This window comes from Cervus canadensis, chromosome 5 (assembly GCF_019320065.1).
Source record: "Cervus canadensis isolate Bull #8, Minnesota chromosome 5, ASM1932006v1, whole genome shotgun sequence".
NCBI lineage: Eukaryota > Metazoa > Chordata > Mammalia > Artiodactyla > Cervidae > Cervus > Cervus canadensis.
In genome coordinates this window covers 64,147,190-64,163,346 of record NC_057390.1, presented here as the reverse complement: position 1 = coordinate 64,163,346, position 16,157 = coordinate 64,147,190, and the positions used below count along the sequence as shown (strand labels likewise).

General features: G+C 47.6%; 1 protein-coding gene across 1 annotated transcript in view; it reads left to right on the top strand.

The window, feature by feature from the left end:
* The window catches only part of ALK (ALK receptor tyrosine kinase), a 786,987-nt gene that overhangs the window by 667,879 nt on the left and 102,951 nt on the right, over positions 1 to 16,157 (top strand). Inside the window, exons 7-8 of the mRNA XM_043468949.1 lie at positions 2,221 to 2,352; positions 4,735 to 4,835. Coding sequence (XP_043324884.1) covers positions 2,221 to 2,352; positions 4,735 to 4,835 — 233 coding nt within the window. The remainder of the gene's footprint in view (positions 1 to 2,220; positions 2,353 to 4,734; positions 4,836 to 16,157) is intronic.

Genomic DNA, 16,157 nt, shown 5'->3' with positions numbered 1-16,157 from the left:
TCCATACTCTTTCCCTTACTTTGTCCTCAAAACAGCCCTGTGAAATATACACTACCTTACCCCACTTTACAGATGAGGGAGCTGGGGAAGGAAGTGACTTGTCTGGGGCCACTTGCAGAAAGCAGAGAGGTTCGGACCAGAGCTCAGGTGTCCGGTGCTGATGAGGCACCAACACCGGTAAGTCAGGCTAAGTTCTCTGCCTCCACTTCCTGGAAGAATGAGGAGGGGGCGATACGCTGTGCAGGACCCAGCTCAGCCCCGCGTCTTCCTTCTACCTGGAGCCCGTCATTGCCTGTTGGAATCTTCCATCGTGGTCTTGGTTTAAGCGTATGTGTGAAGGACGTTTTCTGGAAGGTCGCTTCCAGCTACCAGTTAGTTTTTGCTAAAGAAGTGAATGTGAAATTCCTTGAGGGGGGCATAAAAAATAAAATAGAAAGATCCCCTTAGCTTTTGGATTTTTAATCAGAGGAACATGTGGGACTGGGGATGGGGATGATTTCTTCAGGGGGGTATAAATGGGAAGAGATGCTCAGAGTCAGTGACAGCCTGTTTTAATTTATAATTCTGCCTCTGTGTGAAATGCACAGAGAATCAGGGGGAAATGAGTAATAATTCACTAAGGTGCTGTCACAGCCAGGAAGTGTTAGGGCCCTGGTTGTCAGCCTGCTGCTGCCAAGAAGGCTGAGACAGAGAAAGGAGACTGAGGGTGCTGGGCCCTGCTCGAGAGCTCCCCCGTGGAGACAGGCCTGGCCAGGGCTGTTGGGCACCGTCAGGGTAGTCTGGAAAGCCCACTAGCTCCTCAGGGCTGAGAACCTTCCAGCTATTCTATGAGTGAGCTGAAGCAAGGGAGCTCTCTCTACCCCTCTGCTCCCGTCCTTCTCTGTGGTCCGTGGGGAAATATATGGTCTCTAGAACTGACGGTGGCCTCTTTAATGGGACCTGAGGTCAGGCTGATAAGGAGAAAAGTGCTAACAGGACCGTTTATGCTGAGCCAACAGATGATATAAAGAGGCCCCAAGGGCTGGGGTTGCTTAGTCAGGATAGGCTAGGTTATGCTGCAGTAATAAACCATCCCCAGATTCCAGTGGCTTAACATAACATTTACGATTCTTCCTGTCCACTGAAGGTTGGGGGGAGGGGCCTCTACCCCACAGGATCGCTCCTGCTGGCAGAAGCACCATCTTCCTGCAGCAGCGCTCCCGGGAATGAGAATCCTCCTTGGTCACTTCAGCAGGAGAAGAGAGAGACTGAAATCTACACCAGGGCTTTTCACAGCCTCACTCCAGAGGAGACACACATCACTTCCATTCACATGTCACTGGCCAGAACCAGCCATGGGGTTTCACTTAACTGCAAGGGGATTGGGAAATAAAGGGAAACAAATAGTTTTGAGCAGTATGTGTCTCTGCAGACAAAGGTGATTTGAGGGACCCAAACCAACCACCTTCCAGCCAGCACTACCACTGCCACCACCACATTCTTATCATTGTGCCGATCACTGGAGGTGTAGTTCAGTGAGATATAGATATACACTGGCTTTTCTAGGGTCCTGTTCATGGTGGATCTGTGTGAAGAGCACAGAATTTAAAAGCAGAAGAGGGACTTCCCTTGTGGTCCAGGGGTTAAGAATTCTCCTGCCAATGCCAGGGACATAGGTTTGATCCCTGGTACAGGAAGATTCCACATGCTGTGGGGCAAGTGAGCCCGTGTGCCACAACTGCTGAAGCCCGTGTGCCCTTGAGCCTGTGCTCTGCAACAGGAGAAGCCACCACAATGAGAAGCCCATCCCCTGCAACGAAGAGTAGCCCCTGCTGTCCTCAATCAGAGAAAATCTGTGCACAGCAGCAAGGACCCAACACAGGCAAAAATAAATAAATAAGGCAGAAGAGCTGGGTTCAAATCCCAGCAGGGTTGCTTGTTGACTCTGTGACTTTGGTTAAGTTGCTTAACATCGCTGAGCCTCTGCTTCCTGATGTATAAAGCTGGGTTAATGATACCCCATACTGTGAAGTTATTATTATTTTCAGAAGATCAGAAAACAGTAAGCCAGCACATGTACAAGTTAGGGATTAGGCTTCTCTTCACTATGAGCAGCATTAGACATTGTGGGTCTGGTTGGGGAGCTGTTATTAAAGAGAATGGTCATGCCTGGCTAATTTTACTTGATGTTTTGGGTTTAGCAGTCCTGGCAATGATCATGCCCCTGTGCTCTTCCTGCAGGTAAACTCCCTGCTGGTTTTTACTGTGACTTCGAGGATGGCTTCTGCGGCTGGACCCAAAGCTCACCATCACCCCACATGCCCCAGTGGCAAGTCCGGACCTTAAAGGATGCCCGGTTCCAGGACCATCAAGGTACCACCCTCTCTTCCCTTCCCTGGTGCCTACCTGGCCACAGCGGAATTGGGGCACCACCCAGAGCCACTGGACCTCCCCCCGTCTGTCCTGGGGTGTGCCCACACAATTTCTTCAGACCCCCTTAGGCATTCGAGTGATTAAATCAAGCCAAAGCTGACGTTACCCTTTGATCCTTAAAATGAGAACTTTGATAAAAGATTAGCTGAAAAATAAGAACAGTAACAATAATAGTAATTTGACAAGTTTGTTGAAACCTGCTGTGTATTAGGCACAGAATTGACTGAGAAATAAGGAAAACAGTTATTTTTCCTTATTGCACAATCTTTGCCTGAAAAGAGAGGAATTTTGTACAAGGGACTCCAGCTGGAGCAAGTAAACACAGGGGAGCGGAGGGGAGGGGAGAGAGACCCCCTCCTTCCTGCAGAGAGGTGGGAGACTTTATGATGTGGGAGACTGGGACTCAGGGAGGTCCTCCTGTCACTTGCCCCAGTATCGTGCCTAGGAAACTTGCTGTATCTAGATCATTTCCTGGGGCCCAACTTCCTCAGCCAAACCCTACCACTACATCCAGCTGAAACTGGCAACTCCCACCCTTCTTTTGTAGTCCATCTTCTCACAGGCCCTGCTTGACTGCCAGAGGGGCATGGGGTCTCCACGCACCCAAAAGATGCCACCCACACTGGGCTGACTCCACACTGGCCTGGAAATGGGATCAGAGGTGGTCCGTGGGGCCAGTGCAGCTCCCAGAGCTGGGCCCCTGGAGAGGCCACACCATCCAGTCATGGGCTTCTCCTTGCCCTGTGCACCATGGATAGGCCTAGCAGCCCCAGAGGCCCCACCTTTCTGCAGGATGGAGGGGGGTCTCTTCCCCCTCCCCTGTGTTTACCTGCTCCAGCTGGAGTACCTTGTACCAAAATTCCTCTCTTTCCAAGCAAAGCTTGTGCATCCTACAGCTTCCTTTAAGAATTAATAGTAATGATAAGTATGAGAGAGGACAAGGTCCAAATCTACCACTGAGGATCTCAGCGCCCCTGCAGTTCTGTCCTTGGTCCCCAGGTCTGGCTGCCTCGTGAGCTGGCTTTGGGCCCGGCTGGGAGGGAGGCTCAGTTACTGGACCATGGGGGAGTCTGCAGGGCCCTCCCCAGATGTGGAGGCCAAGAGCTCTCACTTCTCCTCCAGCCTTCTCGCCACACTGCCTCATGCTCAGTGCCTGGTCTGCAGGAGCAGGGAAGACAAACAGCTCGAAGCCCAACGTGAGACGTGATCTTCGTCTCTGCTCTGATAGTCCCCGACAGCACCCATAGCAAATGTGTCCAGCCCTGTTGGATGCCTCTTGTGACAGGGCTCTCACTGCCTACAAAAGCAGCCCTTTGCGTTGCTTAATGGCTCAGAGTCGCACATCCATTTCCCTTACCTGGAGATGAGCCCCACCCCTCTATAAATTCTTCTCAGTGATCATGATTTCCGTCTCCTGGAGCCCAGCAGAACTGAACTGTGCCCTCACCCACAGAGGCAGCCCTTCAGATATTTGAAGACAGCCATTATGACCTTTCTACCACAGAAGGTCTTTTCCCTCCCTGGTTACATAACCCTGGCCATTTGATTTTTCCTCAAGGGTGGGAGGGTGTTTTCTAAGATTTCTGGCCTGGTCTAGTTACTTTCCTCTGGACCCCTCTGAATTTGTTACTTGGTAGTAACTCTATAAAGATTTGCTAAGAGATAGAGAAACACAGAAATGAATGACTGGAGTCCAATCTGGGGCTCTGTGAGGCCCCTGAGAGTGAGGCCCCTGGGCTCACTCTGGCCCCCACCTCCACAACACCAAACATCTGCAGGCACTCCTGGACATTTGCAGATGCTCCTTCCCACCACCACATGGGACTGAGGCTCATGTTCTGCCAGGTTGTCCAGCAGGTCAGTGCTTAGAAAAGAATAAATGAGTCTTCCTGGTCAGGGCATGGGTCACAGGCTGACCTGGGCTCTGGAGAGGGGAGTAGACAGTGAAGGTTCTGAGACCATTGGAGGACAAAGCACTGGCATGACTGGAAACAGGGGGCAGGGGTGGACCTGGGGAAGTCCAGCATGCTTCATGCTGCTCCCGGGCTATGAGCTAAAGCTGGTGGCCATGGGAGATCAGGGAATGCAGTAATCCAGATGTATGGTGCTGGAATGTCACAGGCCATTTAAAACGAAGACCTCTGCACAAGCCTAGTCTCATAGTCAGCGAGAAGCAGGCTATCTTACCCACTGGCAGCAGAAGCAACAGTGTCTTCAGTCCTGAGGCTAGAGAAGAATAGTGCGGGGCCCGTTAACCTTGCACCCCAAGGCCCTTCAGTGCACAGGGATGGTGCAGTTTTGACTCTTCTCCTCTCTGCCCAGGCCACGCCCTATTGCTCAGCATCACTGACGCCCCCACCTCTGAAAATGCCACAGTGACCAGCGCTACATTTCCCGCGCCCATGAAGAACTCTCCGTGTGAGGCAAGTCTTGGTGTTCCTCTACTTCTCTGCCTGCTCCTCCCACTTCCGGGCACTTCCAGGTGAACGCGCTCAGATGAGCAAAATAGACTGATGGTCAGGCTTCTTGTTCTCCTGCGGGAGGATCAGAGGACCATTTGCACCATCTTCAAGGCAGACAGTAGCTACCAACATGGTAAAGTCCCATCTGCAGAGAATTGCACCTTAAACACCACTCTCAGCTGCACTGAACTATTTGCAATAGAACTTTGATGTCAGCAAACCTCCAAAATATTTCCAAGACTTAAGAGGCAACGGTAACAGCAACTTTCTACAGAATTCTTTTAAAAGATGTCAGTCTCTTACAATACGTTTCAAAGTCTCAAAGCATCAACACTTTGACTTACATAAATATCACTAAGGCATCAATGGCAGTCAGTGAAGTGCCTCCAGAGCCACTGGCCCAGACAGTTAGTGTAGCTGTTACCCCTTCAGTGTGGGAACTGAGAGCCCAGTGCTGGGATTCTTAGCCCAAGGTCATATTCTCTAGGGACCAGGAGATGAGCTTAGACCCCCAGGAGGGCCCAGTGATTAAGCTTATGGACTCTGGGATCAACTACCTGAGTCCAATCCAGGTTCTATCACTGACTGGTGGTCTGATTTGTTTTATCCATTAATAACCTCTCAGTGCCTCAGTTTTCCCACCTGGAGAGTGCCTACCCCAGGGAGGTGAAGCTTAAATAGGTTAATATTTGTAAAGGGCTTGTCATGCAGTCTTGTACAAAGTAAGTAGCACAAAGATTAACCAACAGTGTCTGAAACCCTGTATAAATATGCAGAGAAGAATGGGGGAGGAGGAAGAGAACTTTAGCTGACAACCAGGCTGCGCTTCTCCACACTGGCCCAGCATTGTGACAATATCGTGCGCACAGTAGGAAGGCAGGACTGAATTTAAATTTGGCCAACCCTATCTTTCTGGAAACTCACAGGAGAAAGTCCTTTCTGGCTTCTTTTTGGAATAGCTCTGTGCTCTCAGAGCAATTTGTTGCCTTTCAAGTTGTGGATATTGTGAAACTGACCACATTCGCATCCCCTCAGCAGGCTGATAGCAGTGCCCGGCAGGCGGGGCTTTGAACAGCAGAGGTGCAGGAAAGAGGCGATTTAGTCCCTGAATCCCGACTCTTGTGACTCTGTGGACTGTAACCCACCACAGTTACCCATGTAATACCACAGTCTGTCCATGGTATTTCCTCAGCAAGAATATTGCAGTGGGTTGCCATTTCCTGTACAGGCAAATCCAAGCCCTCCAGTCTTTTTGTGAAATAAAAACTCAGGGACATAAAACAAAGGAGAATGGAAAAGATGTATCAATGATGGTTTTTTAATCAGAAGAATGGTAGAGTTCAGTCTGTCTTTACCCAGTAAGTTTACAGCAGACTCGCTCCTGATTCGCTTTTATGTTGTTACTTGACATCTACCCCATCACCCTCACCTTCTCCTAGTGTATGTTTTATGTATCTCTGTGAGCCACCTTAAATCCTTTCTGGAAGAAGTCAGGGCACAAATAAGTAGATTCATTATGTTAAATTGCATTTGAGAAACCATGCTCTCCGCCGCAAATGGTGGAATTACTCAGTCATCGTTGATATTTCTCGGGTGTCTCAGAGCATCACCTAGAAAGGGAGGTTTCTTAACAGGAAGTCTAAATGAGGAGAGGTGATTGGCCTGTCTGACAGGCAAGGGGAATCCTTATAATCACTTCACCTTCAAATTTATTTTTCATTAGATTTAATGTGAGCCTGATTTCAAAAAAAAGAAATGTCAAGGTAAAAATGATATTTTTCTAATACTTCATCATTTCTCTAATAACCTTTGGGTTGATCAATAGCTTAAACAGATGTTTTGTTTTACTGGCCTATTTTGTTATTCCTCCAGTCACATTTGCTCTGGGCGGGTTCTGTTATTTCCTGCCCTTTTCCAGAGCTTGGCTCAGCACGAGGATTGAAGGGAAGGCAGGGAGACCACTCCATTTTCAGCTCACAGTTATTTCGCATTCAGGGTTTCAAATCATTCATCTCAGGCTGCTGGGTCTTTGAATTCCCAATGTTGGGGAAATGTTTTCATCAGAAAAATAAATGGCCAAAATAGAAATATGCATTTCCAGGTTTGTAAGCCCTGCCATCTGTTTCCCTCGAATCCTAAATACAGAAGGCAGGAAGTTGATTTCCTTCTCCCAGGTTGGCTGAACGTCGGTGACAGAGAAACAGATGTTGCGTTGCTGTGTGGGACTGTGTGAGGTTAACCTCCCTCCAACCCTAAAGGGGCCTCCGCTGGCTATGGGACCCTGGTGCAGGAAGGTGGATACTAGATAGAGCCATGGGTGGAAGTCTCTGGTGAGAGTCAGGCCAATGGGGACAGGCTGGAAGCACTGAGCTCCCAGCTGACACCCACCCCTGAGCATCTTCTCTAAACCCTAAGAGTCCTGGTCCATGGCCTCCAGAAAGTTGAAGTAATTGCCGAATAACTCAAAATACTCTTGAGAAACAACAATCATCAGTGGATCCCAAAGGGAAACTGATGTCGCCTTCAATGCATTTCCTTGAAAATCTGGCTACAAGCTACTGGTAGGTCTGTGTTTCTCCAGTTGCAGTCACTTGGAAAATATGACAGATGCAGATTATTGGGCCCCAACCCAGACTTCCTGAATGACATCACTGACAAGGGCCCAGGAATCTGCATTTTCAAGCCCCACCATTGGTGATTTGGATGCACACTGAAACTTAAGAGTGACTAGCCATAGGTGTCCTTGCCTGTTGTGACTGAAATTCATTCTGAGCCCAAGCTGAGAGCTATCCTCCATTACCTGGGGCGCCAAAGATTGTGATGTAACTCGCCTTTTTAGAAAGATGAGTGCAAGGGGGTGGTTAGAATTGACTGATGGTGTGGGGGACAGAGGTGGTGGAGACAGAAGGGGGAGCCGCTCTGAGAACCACATGGAGCTAGGTCAGGTGCCTGCTGATGATGGAGACATAGCCAGGGTGTGCCTTTGTGCCAACCAGCTTCCTGGGCATTTCAGAAGCATGCCAGCTCTGGCCTCCGCCCTCCAGATCCCTGCAGCCACTGTCGCCAGGGCCTCTCTCCACTGCCCGGCCTTGATGCAGATGCCGCCGCCTCCATGGCTCTGCACTGTGGCATGTGGGGCATGAATATTTAAAGACCTCTGCCCAGCCCTGCCCCACTCTCCTACCCACAAACTATTCTCTGCAAGAAACTGAGGAGCCACTTACAACACATTCAGATTTTATTTTATTTTAATTTTGCTGAGCTCCAGTTCAAATAATTAAAATTGCCACTGGGGAGGGGAGCCTTGCAGTGGCTTTCATGCGCTCGCTAGCTGTCAGAACTGCTCGCGTCCCCCGGGTGGGGAGACACACTGGGATGTGTCTAGCATTGCAGCTGCTGGTAATAAAAAGGACGGGAGAGTGGCAGGGGCCGTCTCCGCCCTTCCCCCTGCCTTTCACACATCCTAGCAGACTGAATGTCTCAACAAGCCCCGTGTGGTTTGAAATTCTATTTTATTTGAATAGTCTGAGCTGTGACTAGAATATTTTAAACCATGTTCTCAGGACAGAACAAGGCCTAGAGGGGAGGGGGGGGGAAGTGGGCTTCCCTCAATCTCTTTCCCCCTCCACAATGTAGAGGCAGTTTTCCCTCTATGAGCTGCAGAAATGAAAGGGACCCAGGAAGTGGGAGGTGACCCACTTAGTTTGTGCTGATACCCTAGGGCAGGCCAGTTGGCGGCTACTGGTTTTCTGACCTTGCTGAAGCTGCAGCCACCTCTGTCCTCTCCATATACGCTTGTGCAAACACTCAGACACACACACCCTGGGGCTGGAACACACCTGGCCTTTCTGTCTCTGGCATCTGCCCTGTAGTGATAAAAGCTTTGATTAGCGACTGGGAGCTGCTGAGACCAGGGCAGAAAGTGACCAGCGGGACTCCTCTATGTTGACATGGGCTATCTAGCCCACAGGGAAGGAGACCTCCACTTCATCATTAAAACCAACGAACATGGCCAGAGGAAGGTGGGAGAGGAGTTTGGCGTCTGGAATTGCCCTCTGCTGTCCATTAAATTCTGTGCAAAGCTGCATGGGGAAGGAGCCTCTTGTGGCAGGGGGCCAGGAGGTTTTTCAGCAAATTGCTCTCTGGTTGATTTTGTAAGGCTTTCCAGACTGCTGGCACTCATTCCTGGACACATTTTCCTGGGGATTTGGCTGGTGAGACGTTCTCCAGCATCTCAGGGTAAACCTGCATCTCAGTGAGTGTCGTGGCTCTGTTGATGGGGCTTAGTCAGGCTGGCCTCACTCCCTCCCCTTGGGTAGACAAATAGGACTTCCAGATAGGAAGAGGAAAGGAACTTTGAGATTCCTGGGTTTTAACAGTTTATTAATTCAATGGCAAACTCCCCCTGGGAATGGTCAAGAAAAGAAAAAGAAGAGTAATCATAGTTACTACAGGATGACTTGGGGCAAGGGAAAATACAAAAACTGAGGGGCTCTTCCTTTGTCAACCCCACCAAACCCTCACAAGCAGAAGCTAAAGATCCTGAGAATATTCTATGTAGCTTACTTCCTGGAGTAGATCCTATGTGTCAGGGGTTGCCCCGCCCGTGATCTGGGTCAGGGTGCATGCAGGGCGGTGCATGCATGCAGCCCATCTCCACAAGACAGGAAAGTAATGTCCCCAGTGTGCACAGCCAGTACATACAAAATCAGGATCAAACTCAGGTCTTAGGACTTGAGCCCCAAGCTCTTTCTGTCACATTACTCTGCCCCTGCCAGGGGCAGATGGTACCCTCTCAGCTTCCGGGGAGCTGACGTGGGCCTCGGAAGCATCCCTGAGGGCTGACATGGCTCCCACCTCCCCCAGAGACCTCATCCTCCTCACCATGGGGTCCTCATCTCCAGAGACAGGAAAGTATGGAAAGTCATACCAACCATTCTGTAACAGACTAGTTAACCCACTTCATCTCTCCTCAAGCTGGGCCTGGTCACTGGGTCTAATTCCTAAGCAACCAAGGGGACACTGCTGCTCACCCGCGGAACCCAGGTGTTATTTGTGCCTTGTGTGTGCGTTGTTCTCAGCCTCACGTGCTCTCACTTATTTTAGCAAATCAGAAAGGAAAGGCTATTTCAAGAGGCCTCTCGAGCTTGATCCTGAATAAAGCTGTTGTGTCCTGAATCCATCCCATCTTCTGCATTGAACATGTGCCCCCCTGGAGGGAAGGAACGTGCACCTTGCCCTCTTCCTGCTCACCGTCCTCCCCTGGGTCTCTGCAGAGTGTTGACTGGTGGAGGAACAAGCAGTTTCCTCCTGAGTCCACCTAGGACAGCCTTTCTCCCTGTGTGACCAAGTGATGCTGCACAGACACCTTTGGTGACCATAGAGACCCTCTTTGTAAACAGTGAGGGCCCAGTGCCAAGCTCAGGGGAAGACTGGGGCAATATCCTCCCTAACTCCCCTCCACTAGCCTGAGATGGACTGGATATCCAACTCCCATCTCATCTAACACTGTGACATCCACTGTGGTGACAGAATGCTCACCAACTCAGCAGCAAATCCCTCTCATCTTTGGATAGTTCCAGGCTTCAGTGTTTGCCTAAATCAAGAGCATATGCAGCTAGACTCACCAGGGCTTGTTTTCACACCCTCTGTTCTCTGCACCCCTCCTCTTCTTGCTTTGGGGAGCCTTGAAGAAGCAGAGACAGAACTCCATGGTAGCTATGCAACGCCCAGCTGGCTGGTCCATCCCTGCCCAGGACATCATGGTGAGCCCGGCAGGAAGCACAGTTTCCCTCTGACTCCCGTGGGTTGATGCTGACATCTGAAGCAAGTCAGAGCAGCATGGTGGCCCCAGGCAGCTGCCTCCCTCCTGCCCCACGGCCCAACAAGCACGACATCTCCTGTGTCTAGAGGAACCCAGCTGGTCATTTGGGGCCAGGGCAAAAGGAGCATCACAAAGGCAGTGTGGTGTGCTGGTTCTTGAGGAGCAGCTCCTTGAGGTTCCGTAGTCCTTGGTAGAATCCTGCCACTTTCTAGCAGGGTGACCTTGGGCAAGTCACCTCACTTTTCTCAGCCTCAGTGTCCTCTGCAGGGCTGTTGGGAGAAACAAGTAGACAAGTTAGAAAAGTGCCCAGCCTGGTTCTGGCCACATAGTAGATGTTTAATAAGTGTAGTTTCTGCTCCTCCACTGCTGTGTGTATACATGTTTGCTAAGTTGTGTCTGACTCTTTGCGACCTCACGGACTGTAGCCCACCAGGCTCCTCTGTCCATGGAATTCTCTAGGCGAGAATACTGGAGAGTTGCTATTTCCTCCTCCAGGGGATCTCCCTGACCCAGGGATCGAACCCATGTCTCCTGCAGCTCCTGCATTGCAGGTAACTCCTGCTGTTACTATTAGTATTTGACTTTTGTGATGACTCCAAGATCAAAGGCTGGACCTGCCCTATCCAACAACCCTCAATCTGGAGAGTTAAGCGAGGGTCCTCACCCTCAGGACAAGAAGTGTGGCAGCTGCCAGGACAGGGCCAGAAAGGTAGCGTGGCACTTGGCTGGGCTGGATGGACACAGATGGATGGCGGGAGGTCCTCACTCAGGCGGTGAGCCAGCAAGTATTCCTCTCAAACCCACCATGTGACCAGCCAGCCATGCAGGAGACAGACCACAGGAATCTGGGATCTTTTTAGAGTGTTTATTCAGCAGAAAATTAAGAACTCTTACTTCCAATATGACAGGTCCTGGTCTCCAAGTTACTTATGAATCCCTTGGCTATGTTACAAAACACAAGCCAAAATTCTTAACTAGAGCCCTCAAACACCCTAAATCTTTGTCCTCCTAGGAGAAAGAAACCTTCCCTTAGTCTGGGGCTAAGGGAGGGACCCTTAATAACCATAAAGTAACTAAAGGAATGCAGCACCCCCTCCCCCATCAAAGAGGGGGATACATTCTAAGACCAGTAGCAAATGCCTGGAACCACGGACAGTACCAAACCCTGTATATCCTATATTTTTTCCTATACTAGCAGGTGGGTAGTGTGTACAGCACGGAAACAGTGGCCAAAAAGATGCTTCAGGTCTCAGGCGAGACAGAGGGGGTCAGCATGAGGTTTCATTGTTTCGTTCTGCTACTCAGAATGGTACAGAATTTAAAACTTAAGAATTGTTTTTTTCTGGAATTTTCCATGTAATAGTTTTGGACTGAAGTTACCTTAGGGAAACTGAAACCACAGAAAGTGAAATGGCTGATAAGAAGACTACTGTATTTTTTTAAAATAGTGATCCCCTCCCATATGGCTGGCACTGTGCTAAGCATGTCACTTGCCTTATCTCATTACCAAAAGAGACTTGTAAGGAATTGTTGCCCCATTTACTGAGGCAGAACCTGGGACTTCAAAAGCTTAAGTGACTTGCTAGTCAGAGGCAGGTCTGTCCAACTCCTAGGCCAATCCTGCAAACACTCTTAACATCATTGGACTTGACTCAGCTCACCTGAGTGTGAGTTCCAACACTGCCATGTAATAAGCCATAGGACCTCACGTCAGTCACTGTCCCTAACTGGGAATAAAAATGCTTGTGTTACTTACTTACTGCAAGAATTAAATTAAAATGCAGAAACTCTTTGTATTCTCTTCAATCTTTTATGAATGGCAGCAATTATTATGATCCCTCTTCTTACTCTGCATAGGTCTGAAGAAGTCACTGCTGACATAAATTCAGACAGGCCATATTCTTATTTCTCCTCTGAGTCAATTAGCAATGCAGGCAGCTTGGGAGCATTATTTTGCACAATGCCGATCGTTAGCAACGGGGGGATGTGCCCAACGAACCTGCTTCATCCTAATTAATTAATTAATTGTGCAGCCTCTCAATCGTGAGCATGGCCATGGTCCAGAATAAGCGCAAACAAAGAGACTCCTCATTGAGTCTCAAGGACCCAACAAATATAGCCCTACTGAGATCTGGGGCCAAAATCATTCTTACCTCAGTACCTAGAGCTGGGAAGCCGCTGGAACCTAGCATTCTGTCACCACTTCCTGCGATGTGGTTGATGCTGCCAGAACACATGCTAACGGGCTAAAGTAATCAACAGTCATTGTAATTACAGTCGGACATAATTAATTTAATACCTTTGAGTCATTCAAAATTAATACCTCAGCCATTACATGATGAAACTGAGGCATAGAAGAATTACTGTCAAGGCTCACGGGTGTGAATAAAAAACCTCCTGGGCACTTGGCAGAGATTTAGGTTTAGGTCCCATTCCAAGTCTATCTATTAATCAAGTGCCCTCGTGGCTCCCACTAGTGGCGATCACAGTAACACACTCATGTTGCCAGGATGCACAGGGGCCAACCTGTTGAAAGCACACTCTCCCCAGGGAATAAATATACTCCCTGAGTGGCTATGGGTCCTGCGGACACCTGGAGATGCCTGAAGTCCATTCTCTTTCTGATGGCTGTTTATGAAGGTTGTAGGAATTTCATTTCACAGAGTCGATCCTGTTCCCCAGTATAAGGATTTCTAAATTTTCAGTCCAGTGTTTTATTTTCCAGGTCCCCTTTAGGATTTCTAAAGCTATTTCTCTGCATTACCTCTATCACCCACAGAGAAACTGAGGCACAGAGGAGATTGGCTGCCCAAGATCACCTCATTACAGTGTAACTCAAAAGAAAACATTGTTTTCTTCACACAAGACTGGAACGATAATCCTCTAGGGGACCTGGAAAATAAAACACTGGACTGAAAATTTTAATACAGCATCCTTCATCCTGTCCTATTCTGTTTGTGTGAGCTGCTTATTTCCAAACTTATTCCCTGCCTGCTTTTTCCAATACAGGAGGAAGGAATTAACATTGATAAATGTATTTGGTAAGTTGAGTACTGGGCTCACATAATCTTACTAAAGTCTCTCAGCAACTCTATAAGGAGAGTAAGATTAGCCCCATTTCACGGATAAAGACTGAGGCCTTGAGATTTGTTGTTGTTGTTGGTCAGTCCCTAAGCTGTGTCCAACTCTTTGTCACCCCATAGACTGCAGCACACCAGGCTTCCATGTCCATTACTACCTCCCAGAGTGTGTTCAAATTCATGTCCATTGAGTCAGTAATGCTATCTAACCATCTCATCCTCTGCCACCCTTATCCCCTTTTGCCTTCAATCTTTCCCAGCACTTTCCCAGACTCTTTTTAAATGAGTCAGTTATTTGCATCAGGTGAGCTAAGTATTGGAGCTTCAGCTTCGGCATCAGTCCTTCCAATAAATATTCAGGGTTGATTTCCCTTAAGATTGACAGGTTGGATCTCCTTGCTGTCCAAGGGACTCTGGGGAGTCTTTTCCAGCACCACAGCTCAAAAGCATCAATTCTTTGGCATCCAGCCTTCTTTATGGTCCAACTCTCACATCCATACATGACTATTGGAAAAACCATAGTTTTGACTGTATAGACCTTTGTCGGCAAAGTGATGTCTCTGCTTTTTAATACACTGTCTAGGTTGGTCATAGTTTTCCTTCCAAGGAGCAAACATCTTTTAATTTCATGGCTGCAGTCACCATCTGCAATTATTTTGGAGCCCAAGAAAATAAAATCTGTCACTGCTTCCACTTTTTCACCTTCTATTTGCCATGAAATGATTGGACCAGATTCCATGATCTTACTTTTTTGAATGTTGAGTTTCAAGCCAGCTTTTTCACTCTCCTCTTTCACCTTCATCAAGGGGCTCTTTAGTTCCTCTTCACTTTCTGCCATTAGAGTGGTATCATCTACATATCTGGGGGTGTTGATATTTCTCCCGGCAATCTTGGTTCCAGCTTGTGATTCAATATTATGTCATAAGTAAAGACAGAAATGTTCTTTCTGATTCCAGAGCCACAGCATGACCCAACCTCATTCCCCAGAATCTCCCACTTCCCCTTAGTCTTCCTTGCAAAGCCCACAGTTCAAGCAAGAGAACTAGATCCTCCTCAAAGTGGTAAAAAGATGGCACTCTCTTTTCCCACTTTCCAGTGATATCAGAATCCTCCCTTGATGCCTTTTTTAATATAGCATTTATTGTTTCTTCTCTACATTCATTGTAGAATATTAGGAAAATATAAAGAAGAAAATTGAAATTGCCGACAATCTTACCCTCCAAAGATAACCCTTGTCACCATATTTGTACATTTCTGTCCAGAAAGATAAATGTAGATTTGAGCAGAGGGATAGATAAAGGATTTATGTAAATTTGATATCATACCACATAAGCATTTTGTATCTTCTTTGTTTGCTTAATATTATTCTTTCCTAGATCAATATTATTCTTCAAAAAATATGCTTTTACATTGAGTTTGTTCTAGTTATCAAAAGTAATAGTTGTTCATTATAAAAAAATTAGAAAAGAAAAGCCCAAAGAAGGAATAATATAGCCATAACTTTGTAATTTCACCAGCCAGGGATCCCACAGTTATTATTTTTGTATATAATCTTCATTGCTTGCTGTGTTTTTACTAAAGGGGCATGTGGATGACCCTGGCTGGGTGTTCTCTGGCTTCATTGTGATGCCTGAGAAAGAAGGAAAGACATGGGGTGCTGTTTTCAGAAACAATCTCAATCTTTTAAGTCTCTTACAAGGCCAGGAATCCAGCATTTCCTAAGCCTCTGTAATTGCAAGTATTTCCCAGCATATTTTATTTGCTTGTTATCAGAAATCCACATCTGGCCTGCCTCGTGCTGAGTTGGGTTGATTTTCCATTAGGCTATTTATAGCTAGAGAGTTGGTATTTATTTTTTTCAGGTGAATTAGAAGATGGTGTACAAAATATGGGGTTTTGCAGTGTTAATAATCTCAGTTAAAATTAATAAGACCACATTAAAACTCTTAAAATTACAGGTTCACACCCAGAATTTACAGCCCTGGCATCTTAGATTAGAAAGAAGCTTTAACCTCCATTCAAAGCTTGGATGTCCTTAACAACATCCCCAATCCTGGCCATCCAGTCACTACTGGATGACCTCCAGTGTGGTGAATACTGGGGGAGTACCCATCCCACCCGCTACAAACAAGCTCATCTCTGAGCATCACAGTCTGTTAAAAAGTGTTTTTCTCTTCTGTTGAAGTGAAATACACACCAGAGCATCCGTCCTTGGTTTTGTGTCTACTGCTGGAATATATACTGCCCTTTAGAAATTAAAAGAAACATAGTACCTCCCCCTCATACCATTGCTTATGTTTGAGAGTGCTGCATGTTAATGGACATTATTGATACCATTAGGTTTCTTTTGTCTAACTTCAGCCTACATTCCATGCTGAT